This window comes from Monomorium pharaonis, chromosome 4, assembly GCF_013373865.1.
Source record: "Monomorium pharaonis isolate MP-MQ-018 chromosome 4, ASM1337386v2, whole genome shotgun sequence".
NCBI classification, from domain to species: domain Eukaryota; kingdom Metazoa; phylum Arthropoda; class Insecta; order Hymenoptera; family Formicidae; genus Monomorium; species Monomorium pharaonis.
In genome coordinates, this window is record NC_050470.1 from 11,302,737 (window position 1) to 11,319,287 (window position 16,551).

General features: G+C 31.4%; 1 protein-coding gene across 1 annotated transcript; it reads left to right on the forward strand.

Moving 5' to 3' along the window:
- Positions 1 to 112: 112 nt before the first annotated feature.
- Positions 113 to 3,655, forward strand: LOC118645135 (ATP-dependent RNA helicase DHX33-like). The gene is made up of 2 exons (XM_036285631.1): positions 113 to 1,396; positions 3,072 to 3,655. Exons 1-2 carry the CDS (start codon positions 1,157 to 1,159, stop codon positions 3,246 to 3,248), a joined length of 417 nt encoding a protein of 138 aa, XP_036141524.1. The 5' UTR covers positions 113 to 1,156; the 3' UTR covers positions 3,249 to 3,655.
- Positions 3,656 to 16,551: the final 12,896 nt, after the last annotated feature.

A 16,551-nucleotide genomic window follows, 5' to 3' on the forward strand; every position in this document is an offset into this window, starting at 1 on the left:
TAAGATTCTTGGAAACTCAGCAAAACGAACTCCTTGGGAGTTTGTTTTGTCAAATTTTGTAAGTTTCTCGGGAGCTCAGCAAAATAAATTTCCTGGGAGCTTGTTTTGTCGAATTTTGTAAGCTCCTCAGGAGCTCAGCAAAATGAACTCCCTGGAAGCTTAATTGGAGCTTTGTGCTGTATGGGAGCTTGAAGGATGCTTATTAATCCTTTTGTACCTTTGGGACATATATGTCTTATTTATAAAAATTCTGAACAGTCATAAACAAATAGTATTGACTTTTATTTTTACTTGTTTTAAAAATAAAAATTCAAACCATCACACACCATAGAATATTATATTTTTAATAAAATCATCGTTATGTAAACTTCGCGCAAAATTCAGTATTTAGGTAGTAAAGTATAACCATATATTCATTGAATTAATATTAATTATATACTTGAAGTTTCTTAATTTTGAAAGAAATGCAAAACGATTAAAATTTTATTATGATAAGTCTTGTAATAATTTATATGTATAATTAAATTTTGTACAACTTACAATTTGTCTTTCAGACTTTTAGAATACATTTATCGTTCTAAATATAGTTTAAGTTGAATAGTCATATACATATTATGCTTAAGAAAAGATCTGTTCTTTGATCTAACAAAGGAGATTAGACAACTTAAAAATTCAGAAAATTTTGAGAAATTGTGTAGAGTAGATTTTTTTTCTAATACGAAACTATTTTTTATTTTTGCAAAGTTACACTTTGAAGAGAACATCTCTTCGAAAAAAATCTATTTTTTACTTTTTAGGCAAATATCTTCGAAACTATAAAAGATAGAAAAAAATTTTTTAAACAAAAACTAAATGGTTTCAAGAATACTCATATTACTTAAGTCATAATTAATAAACATTTTTCAAACTATTTATTGAAATCTTCTTAAATTAAAAACTAATTTTTTTAGTTTTTGTCTATTTTTTGTAGATAAAAAGATGAAATTCAGATAAAATCTATAAACTGTTGTCATGAAGCTTTGTGATAGAATACACTTTTTATCATCATTCGCGATTGGCTACACAAGTTATTAATATTATTTTATGTTACTCGAGTAACTCTCATTGAAAGGTTTCAGATTTGCTTCGCCTGAAGGGGATCACGTAACGTTACTGAATGTGTTCCGAGCATATCAAAGCGCTACGCAGAAGAAGATGTGGTGCCATGAGAACTTTTTGCACTATCGAAATCTGGAGTACGGGGTCGGAAGTGCGGCAACAGCTTGCAGCGTTAGCGGAACGTGCGAATTTAGAGAAGGCGAGTTGCGGAACGAATACGAAGCAACTCAGAAAAGCTTTTCTCGAGGGATTATACGAGAATCTCGCTGAGCTGCAAAGAGATCAGACGTATGTCACGGTAAGTAAATGTTCTCTCTTACAATATTATTTCTGCATTATTACGTTCTTCTTACTGTTAATTTTCTGATGTTATATTGAATATTATTTTCTTTTCTTTTAAGTAAGTTTATTATGAAATAATGTATAAAAATATGATTATAAAAATTGTTTAATTTTTGATTTATATAAATTATGGAATTTTTTTTATTTAATCTGTTATTATTTTTAATGAATTATAATATTGTAAAATAATTTTATAGACAAGTTTTTTTTATTACATTAATATTTTGAAATTTTTATTAATCTCTAATTATCCTTCTTTATGGATTTTAACTAATTTTAATCAGCAGATTAACGATTGATTAGTCTCTTCTCTTTCCTTCATTTTAGTATTAACTTTTTTCTTTGAATGATAAAGATTTAAAAGTGAGTGAGAGAGAGAGAGAGAGAGAGAGAGAGAGAGAGAGAGAGAGAGAGAGAGAGAGAGAGAGAGAGAGAGAGAGAGAGAGAGAAAATACGCGTGGAAAACATAATAAATAACAAAGATCGGCATCATCGATATTTTCAATAATATTTTTAGCTTTAATTAATGATTACTTGATTAATCGATAATTAAAGAAAAAAATTATCTGATTACTCGATTAATCAGTAATTAAATTTTTGATTACTTGATTAATCAGTAATCAAAGACGAAAATTATTTGATTATTTGATTAATCGGTAATCAAAGACGAAAATTATTTGATTACTCGATTAATTAGTAATCAAATTTTTGATTACTTGATTAATCAGTAATCAGAGATGAAAATTCTTTCATTATTTGATTAACCGATAATCAAAGACAAAAATTATTTGAATATTTTGTTAATCAATAATTAAAGTAAAAAATTTTGATTACTCGATTAATCAATAATCAATATTGAAAGTCTTTGATTATTAGATTAACAAGTGATCAGAATAAGATAATTTTTATTATTTGATTAATTAGCATTCAGACCTAAAAATTTGGCAATTACTTTATCGCTCAGTAATCAGGATCAAAATATTGAATAAAATGATATCTTGATGAATGAAATAATATCAGCGTAAAGTAGCAATTACACATAGAAAAAAAATATATTTAAGGAAATGTTTTTCTATTCAATTTACAATATAAATTTTCTCTCTCTTTCTCTCTCTCTCTCTCTCTCTCTCTCTCTCTCTCTCTGGTTATTGATTAATCGAGTAATCAAAAATTTTTACTCTAATTATTGATTAACAAAATAATCAAATAATTTTCGTCTTTGATTATCAATTAATCAAGTAATCAAATAATTTTTGTCTTTGATTATTGATTAATTAAATAATCAAATAATTTTCGTCTTTGATTACTGATTAATCAAGTAATCAAAAATTTGATTACTGATTAACCGAGTAATCAAATAATTTTTTTTTTTTTTTGATTATCGATTAACCAAATAATCAAATAATTTTCGTCTCTGATTACTGATTAATCAAATAATCAAATAATTTTCGTCTTTGATTAATGATTAATCAAGTAATTAAATAATGTTAGTTTATTACCGATCCCTAATAAATAATTATTCCCATCTCTGTTTTTTCTGTTATTATTTGTGTCTCTACCTCGCTTGAATTTTGTACATCGACAAACAAGTAAAGAGATTCTCGAATAATCGTATTATGCGTTTGGGATAGGTGTATTTGAAGCAGTCGGTAACTATACACCCTTCTTCGACGTTGTATGGTACGAAGCCGCCGTTGCTGCTGTTCACGGAGGTCGTAGCTACTGGAAGATGTTACCTTCGTGGTCTATCTGCAATCGATCCGGCGTGGTTGACACAGAAGAACATCGGCCCTAGGAAATGCGACTGACGCAATTTTTTTATCCTGCGACGTTATATTTATACAAAGCTTAGTTTTGTTGACGTGAAATAAAGCAATTAAATCCACTGAATAATAGATATAACGCAATGAATTTTTAAAAATTGATATACAGTATACAAACAGTATAATTATGAAGAAAAATAACTGTATTGTCCTCCGCGTTCATTTATTCAGCGGTGTCAAATACGTATTTGTACTTAGTGACGTACGTCACTAAGCCCTCTCTCAAACGGGTGAAATTTTGTTGTAGATATGTGATTAAGAGGGAATAATTTTTTCTACTACTTGTACGCGCACTGTTATTAAATTTAGATAACACAAATTTTAATTATTGTATGTGTATTGTATCTTGAACCATGAAACTTTTTGAACACGCGCCTTTGCGCATATCTTTACTTGAATGTGTTTTACTAAGTTTTTACCTCTTTTCCAATTAATACAGAACAACTATTTTTGTTAAACAATATCTCTTACAATTTACACAGGCATTTGAAAATGTGATTTCATCTTATCCGCGTTTATTTTATCTTTTTATTCTTGCTTCTTTATTTTTTTTTATATTACACACACACACACACACACGCATACATTATATATATATATTTTTTCTATATATATATTCAGAGTTGAGAAGTAACCAGTTACTTGTAATCAGTTACAGTTACAGTTACTTTTTTTGGTAACTAATAATTTAACTTTGTTATTTTTTTTCATTTGTAACTATAACTTAACTTAGTTACATTGTTTTGTAACTAATAACTATTTTGATAGTTACTTTAATAATTTTTTTTAAACATGCGCTAAAATTTTTTATCAACAGCCGGAAAAAGTCGGATGTACACAAGATAAATTGTATCGATTTTTTAATTCAAATAATTGCAGTATTAATATGATAAATAATTACATTACAATTAAGAAACTATATTATTTTTTATTTGCTAACTAAACATAATATAATTTTTAAAGAAAACTTTGTTTTTAAGTAACAGGTAATCAATTTATATGCACTAAATTTGTTTCAAATTAGGATTATCTGCACCAAATTCAAAACAATTGAGTTTTGACCACATTCTCACATATGTTAAATGGTAGTATCAAGAATATTGTAATCAATAACATTTCTTCTATTTTTTCAAGACTACAGAAAAAATTAGAAATGTTTCAAATTAGGTTCAAGCACCTATTATTTCGGAACAAAACTTACAATGCTAACTGAAAAAAAATTTTCTTGCAAAACGCTTTGTATATGCATATATACTTATACACATATATAATCAGGGATAGGAAAGTTACTTTGTCAAAGTAGTTAGTTACAGTTACAGTCTTTTTATTGAAACAATAACCAGTTACAATTACAAGTTATCGATTTTGAAAAATAACTTGTTACAGTTATAGTTACTAAAAAAAGAACGAGTCGTTGCTTTTCAGTTACTTTCGTCTTAAATAAAAGTACATTATTTAAATAATTGTACATTATTTTAAATAAAAGAAATAAGAATCTTACATTTTATGCTTTATTAATGTTGTATATTATGCTTAATTATATGCTTTAACGAATTATTTTATGTACACTAAATGAGAACTTTATAAAAGTAAAAGACTAAATTATATGTTACTGTTATCAGAATTTAATGAAATATAATGTATTGCATCAGCTGTCATACATTGATTCATATATTACCTTCGTTATAAAATTTTAATAAAAATTTTTATTGAAAATTTTTATTAATTTTATAGAATTTGATATTCAAATATATTCATACACACATACACACACACACGCACATACGCACGCACGCGCGCGCGCGCGCAGCAATTAATATAATAAATTGAATGAATGCACATTGACGGTTTGGCAAGTTTGATCAATTTTCGGTAAACAGTCTACGGAGTTGCCGCGAAGAAATCTGGCATAGCATTCTCTTCTGAAGATTTCGAAGGACTTAACCAGGCTCGTACGCTTAATGCTCATTGATGGTAAGTACTGTGAAGCGATTTAACCACAAAATGAAGTTTCGCGTGCTCTGGCAAAATAGCAGGTAAATTTAGCTGTGTATGTTATGTGAGTGTGTTACGCTCATAGCATACTTATCCGGCACTTACCGCACTCTGTTCCGTGTTCTGCGTATCGGATAATTATGACTCGAGCGGGAAAGGGTATTGAATTTGCAGCTACGGCACGAGCTAATCGCCTTGAGCGAGTTGAGAGCGAAGAAAGCGTAGCTCGACGACTCGACGCAGCTGATTCTGTGAACTTTCCGTCTGATTAAAATTTTAATGTTCATGCATTTTGTAGCTCTCAACTCATCTTGTTATTTTATTTTAAAAAATTGTACATCCGTGCAATTTTAGCAAATTTAAAAGTTTTAATTGTCATAAATATTAAATAGAAATTATTGTGTGTATTAAAATGTAAACATAAAATGTTAGAATCCTAATTTTTGTAAATGTTATTTATTAAATTTTGTGTAGATACGTGGATTTTGTTATTATATTTTATTATTTTATAATTACTACAAAAGTAAAGCCATTAAATGTACCGCTTATAACTTTAAATACACATTATTTGTGAATGAAACATTAAACGTGCATGTATATGGGAAACAAGAAATTTTCAAAATTATCGGTTTAATAATGACATAAGTAAAACGGTTACTCGTGCAGTTAAATACATTAAATATGGTGTAGCGTTTTTTATTAAGAATCTGAGGCTGTGTACATTGTACACAATTTGAATGAAAATGTTACTTTTTAACAAATTTTCTTACATAGCAAATTTTTTATTAAAGGTTTAATGCCAAAATAAAAAATGAGTTGGATTCTACTTTGAGAGAATCTTCACCATCGTTTTCAACAGTAAAGCAATGGGTAATTGGTCAGTTTAAGCGTGGTTGTTTGTCAATTTATGACGATAAACGTTCAGGTCGCCGAAAAACCGCTACAATTGAGGAAATCATCGCAAAAATTCACAATACCGTGTTAGATAATCGATGAGTGAAAGTGCGTGAGTTTATTAACATTGCAAACATCTCAATAGATCGTGTTAATAACATTTTGCACGAACATTTGCATATGAAAGAGCTTTCAACGCGATAGTGCCGCGGTTGCTAATAACATAGGCACACAAAAAATAAAAAGTCTGAACAGAATACTATACTAGGCTATTTATTTTTTCTATGTATTTTGGCTTGCTGAACACGAATTCAGTGTCAGAATTACTTTGTTACGTCCAGCCTTGTAGAATTTAATTTTTATTTAAATGGTTGGAAGGATATTTCAAGGAATACAGGTAAAACGGGGAAGCATATAACGAATTTTACAATTCCTGTAGGCATGCGACTTACCCCGATAGGAAGATTTTGCAAACATTGCACAATAATGGCATTAAAGATTGTGCTAAGATGATTCGCCATAATGATACACTGTTTTGTCAGAATATAATTCTTAAATAATATTTGTTAAAGATTAAACAAATATTGAAACATAAATATTTTGCAATTATTTCAGTATTTAAAATTATCACATTATAATCTTCAATATTTTCACAATATAATGCAGCAGTAATAATGTGCAATATTTACAGCATTTAATGCTTATTTTCAATATTTAATTCAAAAATTAATATCAAAAAGTATTACAATGAATTTAGCAAATATTGCTTATTCACTAGACATTTAATAAAGATTAAAAAAGAGGCACTTTGTTTGACAGATTAGTTGCGTCCATTGGAGAGTTAAATATCTCATTGATAGTAATAGCGATCAGAAACTTTTAAATCATTCCATTATAATGCATAAATATTATACATTCCATGTTTTAATATTTGTGCCAATCATAATTTAGGAATAATTGGGGAATAATTTGAGTCTTTTGTGCACAAATATATTTCTAAATGTTTTAAACATGTTATGACTGAAATATTTTTCACAATTATTGCACAATTTATTTCTAAATTAATTTCGCAAATGTGCTGTTAAGATAATTCGCTATATCGCTATTGTTATGCCAACATATTATTTCAAAATTTAATTGTGCAAACATTTATTAATGTTTTATAAAAGGTTAATGTTTTTACATTTATTTTCTTAACTATGTCTTTATAATGATGGATCTTTTACAATTCTTTTGTCATACAATTTTATAAATCTTTTCCTATCGGGGTAAGAGAGGATTGATGTCTCGGATCGAACGCACTTTTTGTGACTGGGGAATGTGGGTCAACATGCCGAAAGGCCCGTTATAACCCTATTTTCCGAGTCGTGCGCCCGTAGATCCAAATTTCGAGTTTTCTTTTATTTTCGGTTTATCTTAATTCCTCCAGTGTGGCGGTAGAGGGGCGGAAAAAATTATTAAAAACATTAATCGGGATGGCAAATGGATCGGGGTAAAAAAGACTGTGATCGTGTCCGTAGGAAGGAGAGAGGAGACTATTGAAAGGAGAACTTCTAAATCGGTGGGATCAAAATTTAGTGAATAATCGTGAAAATGTAGTATTGAGTCTGTTTTCATTGGGAACTGTCTTATCAGCGACTTTAAAGAGTCGTGAATATATGGGTAATAATAATAGAACTGTGGATGTGGGAGAGGAACGGAAAGTTCGGCTATGAGCTCAACACTAGAAGTAGATAGAGCTTAATTGCTGGAGAGAATGGGGGTACAGAGTTTTCGGACTCTGGAGGATTGACAGGAGAATATGAAGAAGGACGAGGAGAAGGTGAATGGCAAGGGGAGTGTGTTGAGAGGGATCGAGGATCTGGCTCTGGAGAACTAACAGGGGAGTAACGGGGTGACGGGAGGGGACTTAGGAATTCGTTTGGATTGGAAGAAGTGAGATTCGACGAACGCTAAGTTCTTCAACGGTTGAAATACTAGAAGAGATTCGAGGAACACTAAAATAAGGGGTTTGAAGGTGAATGGAGTGTCGTGAGGTATTCCTGGTAGGCGAGCTCTAACTCCTCTCGAGTCTGCCGATTCCGATACTGCCAATGTCGTCGTCGGGCCCAGTGTTTACGCTTAGGGGAAGGTTGGTTCCTTACTCACTACGATGCGAATAAATTTGATGGTAAATTAAGAATCAAGAGACCGGGGGGGGGGAAGTAATTTAACAAAAAGAGACTTACTACTTGCTGGTTTTCGTTATCAATAATCATCAGGATACGACTTCTCTTACTTAACTATTTTCTTGGAAGGTCAGCGATAGGGAAAAACGTTAAATCCGTCGGACGTAACATGACTTACTTTTTTTTAAATAAAAAAATGGCCTTAAAAACCTTAAAAATTGTAATAATTCCATTGCACGCGGAAAATGGTGGGTGATGGGGCAATTTTGATACCGGATTTGTGTTCAGCGGCTTAAAATACATAAAGATAGTCTAGTGGAGTATTCTGTTCAAACAACTTTTTATTTTTTTTGTGCCTGTGTAATCGATCAAAAACGCGTTTAAATAAACGTTTCTAAGAAAAAGTTTTGTGTGTGTGTGTGTGTGTGTGTGTGTGTTCGTGCCTGCGTGCGCAGATACAGAACTGAATTTTATTTTTTTGACTTTATATTCGTAATTAGCGGCCTCAAAAACCCTTAGGTACCCATTTTTAGTCAAAGTATCATTTTCTGATATCTTGGTCGTGCATTCTGCGGATAAAATTTTAGTCTCAATATGGCGCCGTACTGTCACTTTGAATTGTATTTTTATACTTTATATTTGTAATAGGCAGCCCTGAAAACCTCTAAATGCCCATTTTGAAGCCTATACCCCGATAGAAAGATTTTGCAAACATTGCATAATAATGGCATCAAAGATTGTGCTAAGATGATTTACCATAACGCAATAGTTTTGTTAGAATATAATTCTTAAATAATATTTGTTAAAGTTTAGACAAATATAATTTGAAATATAAATATTTTGCCATAATTTCAGGATTTAAAATCATCACATTATAATCTTCAATATTTTCACAATGTGATGTAGCAATAATGAAGCAATAATATTGTGCAATATTTGCAGCATTCAATCTTCAATATTTAATTCAAAATTAATTTCAAAACGTATTACAATAAATTTAACAATAATAGACATGTAACAAACATTAAAAAGGAGACACTTTATCTAATAAGTTAATTGCGTCCATCGGAAAGTTAATAGTGACGCAAATTCCCGTAAGAGTAGCTTTAAATATTTCATCGATAGTAATAGCGGCCCGAAACTCTTAAATTATTTCTACATTATAATGCACAAATATTAAAACATAAAATATTACACATTCCATGTTTCAATAATTGTGCATCACGATTTTGAAATAATTGTGGAATAATTTGACTTCTTTGTGTACAATTACATTTCTAAATTTTTAACTCGTAGTTTATATTTATCCATTCTAAGAATTCTGCTCTGCAATAGATAATTTTTCTACATTCTAAAAAATCTTTGAGCGTATGGCCACTCTATATCCATCATATTCTATCAAATCGAGCAAAATGCCACACATCATTTTAGAGTCGCGCTAGCATTAAAAAAATGTGTTTTATTTAATAAAATAAAAATATCCTACTTTATTCCGTAAAATAAAAGTAGCAAGAAAAGTATAGTATAGGCATGTGGGTTTAGATATAGTTTGAAGAGCAGTCACCTGGCAAATAGAAAGTTAATTTCCGATCTAATCTGCTCGTCTCAATTTTTTTCGCCAAAAACACTGTATGCGGCGCATTTTAGTGGAAGCCTCCCCGAAAGTATGTAGATTCTTGTATTTGGAAAAATAAATATAATTTTCAGGGTTGGATAATAATACAAGATAGGGTAATTATCAAATTAAAAGTTAAATAATAAAGTTAAAAGGTTATTAACTTTAATTTAATTAATTTTAAACTTAACCTAGTTATTTTTAAAGCAAATAAAGTGACTCAAAAAATTGTCTGTTTCATCACTTTTGAATTCGGATCTAAATTTGGTATTAAATGATAATTTATCACGAGACATTAAATCTCTGAGATTTTCAAATTGAATTCACTTTTTATTGCCGAGATATGAAGAGTCAAAGTTGTCATTATGTACCAACTGTGGGTAGGCTATTCTAATCTTTCCATGCAAATTAGGATAATTCATTTGGATAAATGATAGTCATACGGAGAAGATGGCTATAATTTTTCTAATAATTGCTAAATAATGTGTTCTTGTAATTATTTTCGAAGATAATCGATATTTATTATAGTTTATGTGCGCATGTTATTCGAAATAACAATATTGTAGATATATCACGTTTTTACTTTCGACTGTTTGCAAAGTTTTTCATGTGTTTTTCATGTGTTTTTCATGAATAAATTACAGTTGAGCTGTTACAATTAACGTTAGACACATAATGAGGATATGTAAATTGTAATGTGTAATTATATCTTTTATTTCCTTTTCTATTGTATGTATAATATATATGTATGGTCAAACCCCGTTGTGCGGCCGTTCCTAGGATTGACTGGTCAATGCGCGGTCAATAACCAAGCGTTTTGGTCAAAGCCCGAAATAGTTTTGTATTTCGGTCTTTGACTGATATGTTTTTAGTCCATCCTAGGAGTGACTAACATGGCTGGTCGAAGCCTGAAAAAATTACTTCGGACTTTGACCAAAACGCTATTTGTATTCTTGTTGTCTCTACCAAGTTATGGCTTTGCTCAAGCTGTTATATATCGGTAATTATATACTGGGATATGTTTACTAATGTAGAAAAGATCCGATATAGAATTAAATCGTCCTGGAATTAGTTATATGACGATATTCGCTTATCCAAAATCGAATTATATCTCTTCTCGGTTTCTCACTTTTTTTTTGCAATAAATGCGCAAATAGCTGTTTTTTCTTTTTCTCCCTTTCTTTTCTCTATTTTCTTGAAAAAATTTGCATTTAGTAACATCGCCCAAGATGATGATAATACTAATGGAGTTCACCAAATTGAGATTTCACTTTTTCTAGAACTTCCATTGCGTAATGGTGATTTTCATTGTCTCTGTTCTTAGGTAATTTTTTCTGTACATAAAAAAATAAGTATACTATTTATTATAGGAAAAGAAGCCCGTGTTTCAACATTCGTATGTTCATAATCCGGACATAATAAGTACGAATGTGGCAGTAGTATGAAAGTGCCTCCAGGGCACAAATAAAGTGAGACTTTAATCTAAAACGCTTGAGAGTTTGGAGAGCACTTTGTGAACGTTTCATCTGTCAGTATTCCGCACGTATCTAATTTTGCTCTTGAAAACAGTAGCGCATTATGGATTTCCTTAATATGAAAGTAATTATTCGTAATTTCTGCTGGTGTTACATGATCCTTTCTGTGGAAATGTGAAGCAATTGTAATGAATAATCATAAAAAGCAATTCCAGCTCATAATCCATTAAGCTTATACGTTTAAAACAAAGGATTATAAGCTTTCTTTAACACATAGCATATTATGTGATTAAATCATTTCGACATTCTCATGCGATTATAATATAAAAATATAACTTCGCTTTTGTGAAAACCGGACTTGCGTGTTGAATTTTTATCATGTGTTAATTTATTATAATTTTTATTATTTGAATAAATTGTGTCTTTGTGAGGCACATTTTTCTATTAGACGAAACATTAAAATCATAAGTCATCTATAGGTTTCTGGGATCGCTGATTACGATTCTCGAGATTAGAATTTTGAAATAAGAAATGGAAGATTTAAAATGGCAACTTTTTTTTATTAAATTCAAGGTTTTTCGTTCAATTTACACGAAAATGTATATACGGAATTTTTTGGGTAGCTTATTGTATTGATTACCTAGAAAAAAATTTATTAGAAAAAAAATAATACTTTTTTGAAAAGATAAAAGTTTTTTCTAAGATTCAAAGATAATAGATATATTTGAATAAATAAAAAGAACAATAAGAGTTATCTATTTCTTCATCTAGATAATAAGTGACAGCAAATATTGATGATACATATCTATAAACAGTATACATATATTTATGCAAATAGTATAAATAATAGTAAATATATATTATTTAGATATTCTATGGCCTGATCAATAAGGTTAGCGTTTAGAAAAAGCAATCACTGGAAATAGGATTAAATGTTAAAAAAAGCATTAATGATATAAAAAGTATGTTGCAAAAATCAATTTTGTAACACACTTTATAAACAAATTATTAAGGGAATTCTGAAGTCAATTGCTTATATATTTTATTATTATAGAAAATATGTCTTTGAATTGGATTTATAAAAGTTCAAATTCTTTTACACAGTCAAAAGTACGCACAAAAATGAAGAAAAAGAGCAAACAGCAAGTTTATATCGGTAACAAAAAATTTTTTTAGTTTTTAATTGTTAAAAATTTTATCGTTATTGACTTGAAATCACCTTCTGCTTTCTTCAGTTTTGTGCAAATTTTAATTGAAAACTGCTGTTTTGCCTTTACTGTTACATCTGGGAGATTTAACGTTTTCATTACCCGCTGACCTTTGAAAAATAAATAAGTCAGACGAAACCACAATTTGGCACTTATCAGCTATCTAAAAGGTACGGAGTTAAAATCGGAGCCAATCCCCGCTTTTAAAATATCTTGTATAAAATTACGATCCGAACGAGTGTGAGCATCCCTTTTTTCAGAACAAGTTGTGCAACTTATCCCACGTCATCATTCGAGCCAATGAAGACACGTAATAAGATGTCTTGTATGCGATCTAGCATGAAAAATCGTATCGTGTGCCGAAGGCTTTATTCTTGGTGAAGTGAATTCCAACGTACTTCATTTACACGACTTCGAGCTTGACAACTCGACCTTTATTCGCACTGACTTCCGAGCCTAACGGTTATGGGATTCTGAACTTTTAAGGCCCCAATAGTAAGTCACCGTTTTAATTATATTACCTTTACCGTTTTCTCCTCTTAACATTTAGTTGTCATTTTACAATTAGTGAACAACTCTATCTCCATCCCCGATGTCGGTCAATTAGGAGCGTCTGAACCAAGTCAGAGTCTTCTGAACGAGGCTTATCGGGAATTCTTGGAGGGGTTAAACACTGTTCTTAATCCCTCCAAATATTCCCGATAAGCCTTGTCTAGGAGAGTCCGTATCGCTCTGACTTGTTTCTGACGTTCCCGTTTGATTGATTGACAACTTCGGTTTGGTCGGGGAGAGAGTTGTTCATTAGGATGACAACTGAATGTTAACAGAGGAAGAGACGCGAATGAAAGTATTGTGATTGAAGAGGTGACTTACTATTTGCTGGATTTCTGATAACCTTAAGGCGGTTGGAAGGCTCTGCGAATAGTGTATCAAGAGCGCGTGGTCTGGCTCGGAGTCGAGTGGATGCGGGTCGAGTCGTCAAACTCGGAACCGGTAGAGATGAGTCGTCAAGCTTGGAACTGGGTGGATGATGCACGTTAAGACTCATTTCACTAAGTCCTAGCTTAAAAAACGTTTGTTACTGACCATTGAGACGAAAATCGGATGCTTGGTGTGAACTTCCTCGGATTCACCAGATAAAAATAAAAGGTAAAAAGTATGTTCGCGCTCTTTTGGATCGCGGTTTTATGCAGAATTTTTTGTCAATCAAATGTTTCGTTCTTGGATTGGTAGGCTCTTCCAACGCTAGCAAATTTTGAGCTTGTCTATTGGAAAATTCATCGAAGTTGTTGATTACATAAATGACCAACTATTAGTTTATCTTCTCTTGTCTTCGCCCGAATTTTGGTTTGAGTATAGGAGAGGGAACTTAAATTTTTGCTTTTCTTATTTAAGGGACAGGCAGAAAGAGAAAAAAAGGGAAATTTCGTGTTCTCTTTGTGAACTATTTGTAGAGGCGTTTAGATATTATTTGAGTACGGATCGCGTTTTTGCTTTAAATAATAAATTTTATAGTTTCGGAGGTCCCTTGTTTGATAAGTCTAATTCCTTCGAGTTTCAGCATTTCTCTTTTTTTTCTATTTTGTAGGGCATTGTTTGAGCATGGTCTGATAATAAAGATAGTTATTTTTTTTTATTTTAAACTCAATATTGCCTCACACTTCAAAAGGAATCTGAATCATATCTGACGGTTGCTTTTCAAAATTGTTTAAAGATGGAGAAACTAGTGCCTTTGTTTTATGGCTGCATTTTTCTGTTTATGTTTATGTCTGCATTTATGTGTTTATTATTTCTTTAAAAATACTTTTCTAAGTTGTCGCTGTACTTAACTTGTGCGTGACGATAGAACGATTTGAAACAAACATTTTTTTGTTATTAACAATCGTCAGGATACGATTTCTCGTACTTAACTATCTTTTTGGAAGATCAGCGATACAGAAAAACGTTAAGTCTGCCGGACGAATATTATATCAATTTTTTGAAAAATTTAATAGTTTATTTAAATCATTAAAAGATCTTCCCTTCGTCCTGATCGAAGGATAGCACCTGATCCGATCCCGAGTTAAAGTGATTCAATTCGCTAACTCAAAACTGCTGACCTACGAAAGCACGATCCGAAAACGGTGTTATAGCAGACGCATTGTCACGCTGACTCACATTTCTGGATATAAAAAGTGCGTTCGAAACCGGGGCACTTTCACTTCGCTCAGTCGCGACGGGAGTCAAATTTTGTTACGTCCTTTTCTGCCTTATCTCCATTCCTTAAATATTCTCCTAACCATTCGATCCAACTCAATTACACAAGGCTGGACGTAACATTACCTTACAAAACAAAATTAAATTACGTGCGATTAGATTATTGGACTTAATTCCCGAGTAATTGCCCATAATCCTGCAAACAACTTTACATCTCATACAAATGCAAACATTAAATTCAAATATTAAATTCAATTACAGTCTTTTCTGCTATTAGACACTAACATCCACTTAAACCGAAAACATTCTTCTTTGTTTATTTTTATTACTTACGGTCTTAATAATTTCACTTTTGTTACAAATTTTTTTATTAAAATACAACACAAAACGCTTTTTTGCGATTTTCTTTATTTTTATGTATTTTGATTGTGTAATAGAATTTGAAATTCTCTCTCTCTCTCTCTCTCTCTCTCTCTCTCTCTCTCTTTCTCTACTGCTTTCTTTGCTTTTTATTTTGTAAAATTAATTCAAAGATATCTTCTAATAAAAAAAGATTAGTAATTTGCTCTAGTATTTTTTTAAGCCCGGTAAATAATCGTCATCACGAGATTGGAGGTGAAAGGGGAGAGATTCTTTCATCCCTGCTATTTCGGTCTCCTTAGGAGGGATATCTATACACCTGTGTGAAAGTGCCTACTGCAGGCTCGCGAGCGGCTCGCCGGCGTGATTAAGAATTAAATATTTATGAGTACGCCGCGGCAGCTGTATCGCGCTTTCTTCAGAGATTCACTCCCGTTGATAGGACGCTCTCCTTATGAATAGAGCGATGTAGAATTGCGCGAGATACCGGATAAGCACGTTGAAAGCGGACAAAAATACAGGCTTCTGTTGACGCTTCGAAAGTGTCGTTCTCTCTCTCTCTCTCTCTCTCTCTCTCTCTCTCTCTCTCTCTCTCTCTTCTTTTCCTCTCTTTTTTTCTTTTGCTTCTCCTTATGATTCAGCGTAGCCTCCTTCGTAACATAAAGATGATCCTTTTGTAAGGACACTTAAGAAACTCTTTAATAATGAATTTCTCTATGAATGATCTGAGCCATCGTGTCGCAAAGCGCAATGTAATGTTCGTAGACGAGCTGGATAGTCTAGCTCATCCGCGGAAACAAACTCCAGTTTCCTCTCCTCTTTTTATCAAACATTTGCTCAAACTGATCTTCATAGATCCGCCAGCTTGTTAACGCGAAGGAATAAAAGAGGTGCCCATTTCGGTTACCTACATAATTAACCGTCTCATTTTGTCGCGCTTTTTATATCAGCTCAGTCTAGGCTTTTCATTCACTTTTTCTTTAGGATGTTTACCTTGTGATTGACCTATCCCTGTTTCTTGTTTACAGTTCTTTAATGTTTTCACGATTCTGTTTATTGGAATAATTATTGCAAAAGATCGGAATAATTTTATAATAATTCTCATGAAGAAGAGTGTCGAAAAAGAGCGATTTTTTGCCGATCGGAGAAAACCTTGGAATTTAATTTTTCTTCACAGTTTTGAGGGTGCTGAGTAAAAATATGATAAATTATTAAATACTTGGGGAAATACATTGTAGTTGGATACTCATGTATACGTATATGAATAGATTTATCTACATATTGTGTTTAAGAAACTACTATGCTGGAGGAAGGTGAGACAAATGAAGGAATAAACAAAGTAAATAGATAATCAAATTTCAATTAAAATATCGCTAG

Excerpts from the sequence above, each read along its gene's own strand:
- LOC118645135 (XM_036285631.1), top strand. The coding sequence starts at position 1,157 with ATGTGTTCCGAGCATATCAAAGCGCTACGCAGAAGAAGATGTGGTGCC. Across the intron at positions 1,397-3,071 it reads GAGATCAGACGTATGTCACG|GTGTATTTGAAGCAGTCGGT; the intron begins GTAAGTAAATGT and ends CGTTTGGGATAG.